The sequence below is a fragment of the Erithacus rubecula genome (genome assembly GCF_903797595.1).
Source record: "Erithacus rubecula genome assembly, contig: scaffold_283_arrow_ctg1, whole genome shotgun sequence".
NCBI classification, from domain to species: domain Eukaryota; kingdom Metazoa; phylum Chordata; class Aves; order Passeriformes; family Muscicapidae; genus Erithacus; species Erithacus rubecula.
In genome coordinates, this window is record NW_027636042.1 from 45,518 (window position 1) to 48,792 (window position 3,275).

The 3,275-nt window shown below is 52.9% G+C and overlaps 1 protein-coding gene across 1 annotated transcript; it reads right to left on the bottom strand.

The window, feature by feature from the left end:
* Nucleotides 1-2,034: 2,034 nt before the first annotated feature.
* Nucleotides 2,035-2,967, bottom strand: LOC306815906 (olfactory receptor 14J1-like; the record flags this gene model as incomplete). Its single annotated transcript, XM_079332411.1, has 1 exon — nt 2,035-2,967. One exon carries the CDS (start codon nt 2,965-2,967, stop codon nt 2,035-2,037), a length of 933 nt encoding a protein of 310 aa, XP_079188537.1.
* Between the last annotated feature and the right edge of the window lie 308 nt (nt 2,968-3,275).

The window sequence follows — 3,275 nt, forward strand, 5'->3', positions numbered from 1 at the left end:
GGGTGTGGTCAGTGGGGTGTGGGCATTGGTGTCTTGACAATGGCTGTGTCAGTGGGTGTGGTCAGTGGTTGTGGCCAGTGTATGTGGTGAGTGGGGGTGGGCAGTAGAAAGTTGTAAGTGGGAAATGGTCAGTGGGTGTGCTCAGTTGGGTTGTCATTGGAGTGTGGTTAATGGTTGTGGTCAGTGGATGTTGTGAGTGGGTGTGGTCAGGGAAGGAGTAGTGAGTTGGAGTGGTCAGTGGAGTGGGGTCAGTGGGAGTGGTCAGTGGGGTCATCACTGGGGTGTGGTCATTTGGGTGGTCATTACTGTGTGGTCAAGTATGTGACCAGTGGGTGTGGCCAGTGGGAGTAGTCAGGGGTGTGGGCAGTGTGTGTAGACAGTAGGAATGTAGTCAGTTTTTATGGTCAGTGAGTGTGGTCAGATGGAGTATGGTCAGTTGAGGAGTGTTTGGGGTGTGGTCAGTTGGTGAGGTCAGTGGGTGTGGTCAATGGAGTAGCCAGTTAGTGTGGATACTGGGGGTGGTCAGTACCATGCAGTCAATTGGTGTGGTCAGTGGGGGGGTACTAAGTAGGTGAGGTAAGTAGGGGGTAGTAGGTGGGTGTGGTAAATGGGGTAGTTATTGAGGAAATGGTCAGTGGAGGTCATCTGTGGGCTGTGGACAGTGATGAGCAGTCATTGGGAGTGGTCAGTGGCTTTGCTCAGTGTGCGTGTGCATTGAGGCCTTACAGTTATAATTAATACTGGCTATAATTTTATAATTGAAATGCAAGTAATTATGGCCAGATGAATGCACCAGGGGAGGAAAGAGTAATGGGCAAGAGGAAGAATTCTGGAGAAGGAAAAAGGAAAGAAAGCCGAGGCCCATTAAATGCTCAGTGCAGTTTGGGGGTAGTGGTCAGGCAGCCCTGGCTCTGAATAACAATGTCTGCAGTGCAACAGGAAACTCACAGCTCATGGAAAAAAACTTTCTGGCTGACTTAGGAGGCCATGACAAACCTGAGTAGTTTCCCCTCCTGTCCCCCAGCCCTTGCTGGCCCCAGGGGCTGATGGCATTTGTGCTCACTCAGCTCCATCTCCCCACAGCAGCACTATGGGGGTTCTGATGCCTGCTCTGTGCAGTGCAAACAGGGGCTCCTGAGCCAGTGCTGCCGTGTCTGTGCCTGCAAGGATGTGGTATCTGTGTGAGCTGGGGGAGAGGCCAGGGCTGCAGAGGGGGGATGTTGTCAGTAGGTGCATGAGGGCGCTCTGGGACGCTGACCTGGTCTGACCAGTGCAGTGGGGATGGATCAGCCCCTGCTCTGCTGCTCCTTGCCAGGGTCTCCCCCTTGCAGGGACCTTGCAGAGCACCAGCCATGCTGTTTGCCCCCAGCCTGCCCACGGCCAGCCTGGGGCTGCTCACGGGGGTTTTCTCTGCTCAGCATTGGCCTGGCCAAGTGTTGTGGAGAGAGCCTGGCCAAGGAGCCTGGAGCCCCCAGGCCCTGCCCTGAGGCATCAGCACTGCCCCAGCAGTGCCCATGGCCTGTCTCTGCTGCAGCCCCAGCACTGCCACCCCCAGGGCTGTGCCCAGCCCCGAGAGCACTCAGGTCCTGCAGCAACATGAAGGGCAGGAGGGCAGCAGGGCAGTGGCACAGGAGCAACACTGACAACAGCAAGTGCTGCTGTTGCTGGGCACAGCTGCTGTGCCAGCACTGATCTACCCCAGCTCTTCACACAGATATTTCTGCTGCAGCTCCAGAGATAGGAACAAAAGGGGTACCCCCAGAGAAGGGAACAAAAGGGATATCTCTGGAGAAAACTTCTCTGGGAGAGAGATCCTATCGTTCATTCAAAGCCACCAAGAAGCTAACTCTCCTTGACATCATCTGTGCGTCACAGGGAATGTGGAGGGAATCATAATGAGAAATGGCACAAACAATTGCTTTTCTTTGTGGTCAATATTTTGGATGTAAACTAAAGACAATCTCCAATATGAATTCAACAAAAAGTATCAAATATGCTTTTATTGCAAGCGTTTTGCAGAAAATGGCAAGTAATTTATCGGTATTTAATCCATCCAGTCATCAGTCTGCACATTGCAGCCTTGAGGTCCTCGTTCCTCAGGCTGTAGATGACGGGGTTCAGGGCTGGAGGCACCACTGAGTACAGAACTGACAGGGCCATATCCATGGATGGGGAGGAGATGGAAGGGGGTTTCAGGTATGTAAATATAGCCGTGCTGGTAAAAAGGGAGACCACAGCCAGGTGAGGGAGGCAGGTGGAAAAGGCTTTGTGCCGTCCCTGCTCAGAGGGGATCCTCAGCACAGCCCTGAAGATCTGCACATAGGAGAAAACAATGAACACAAAACAACCAAAACCTAAAGAGACAGTAACAGCAAGAAGCCAAAGTTCCCTGACGTAGGATTTGGAGCAGGAGAGCTTGAGGATTTGGGGCACCTCACAGAAGAAGTGGCCCAGGGCATTGCCATGGCACAGGGGCAGGGAAAATGTATTGGCCGTGTGCAGCAGAGCATTGAGGAAGCCACTGGCCCAGGCAGCTGCTGCCATGAGGGCACAAGCTCTGCTGCCCAAGAGGGTCCCGTAGTGCAGGGGTTTGCAGATGGACACGTAGCGGTCGTAGCTCATGACAGTAAGGAGGGAAAACTCTGTTCCAAGAAAGAAAACCAGCAGAAAAACCTGAGCAGCACACCCTTCATAGGAGATGTTCCTGGTGTCCCAGAGGGAATTGTGCATGGCTTTGGGCACAGTGGTGCAGATGCAGCCCAGGTCAGTGAGGGCCAGGTTGAGCAGGAAGAAGAACATGGGGGTGTGCAGGTGGTGGCCGTAGGCTACGGCGCTGATGATGAGGCCGTTGGCCAGGAGGGCAGCCAGGGAGATGCCCAGGAAGAGGCAGAAGTGCAGGAGCTGCAGCTGCCGCGTGTCTGCCAATGGCAGCAGGAGGAAGTGGCTGATGGAGCTGCTGTTGGACATTTGCTGTGACTTGGCTTGGGGATCTGTAAAAAAAGCAATCATGGAATAGTTCAGTTTGGAGAGGACTTTAAATATCCCCGCCCAGGGCCAGCTCTACCTCTGCAGAATTGTGATGACAACGTCAGAGCATCCCCGAGGATGCTGGAAAAGCAATGCAGATGCTGCATTTAAGGTGTTCTGTGCTGATTTTTGTCACTGCATTATTTTTGAGAACTGAGGAATTCTTTTAGTTTTTTATCATCCTGAAGTGAGAGAGGAATATCAGTGTGAAATTTCCCATCCAGGCAACCCAGAGCAATAGATTAAAA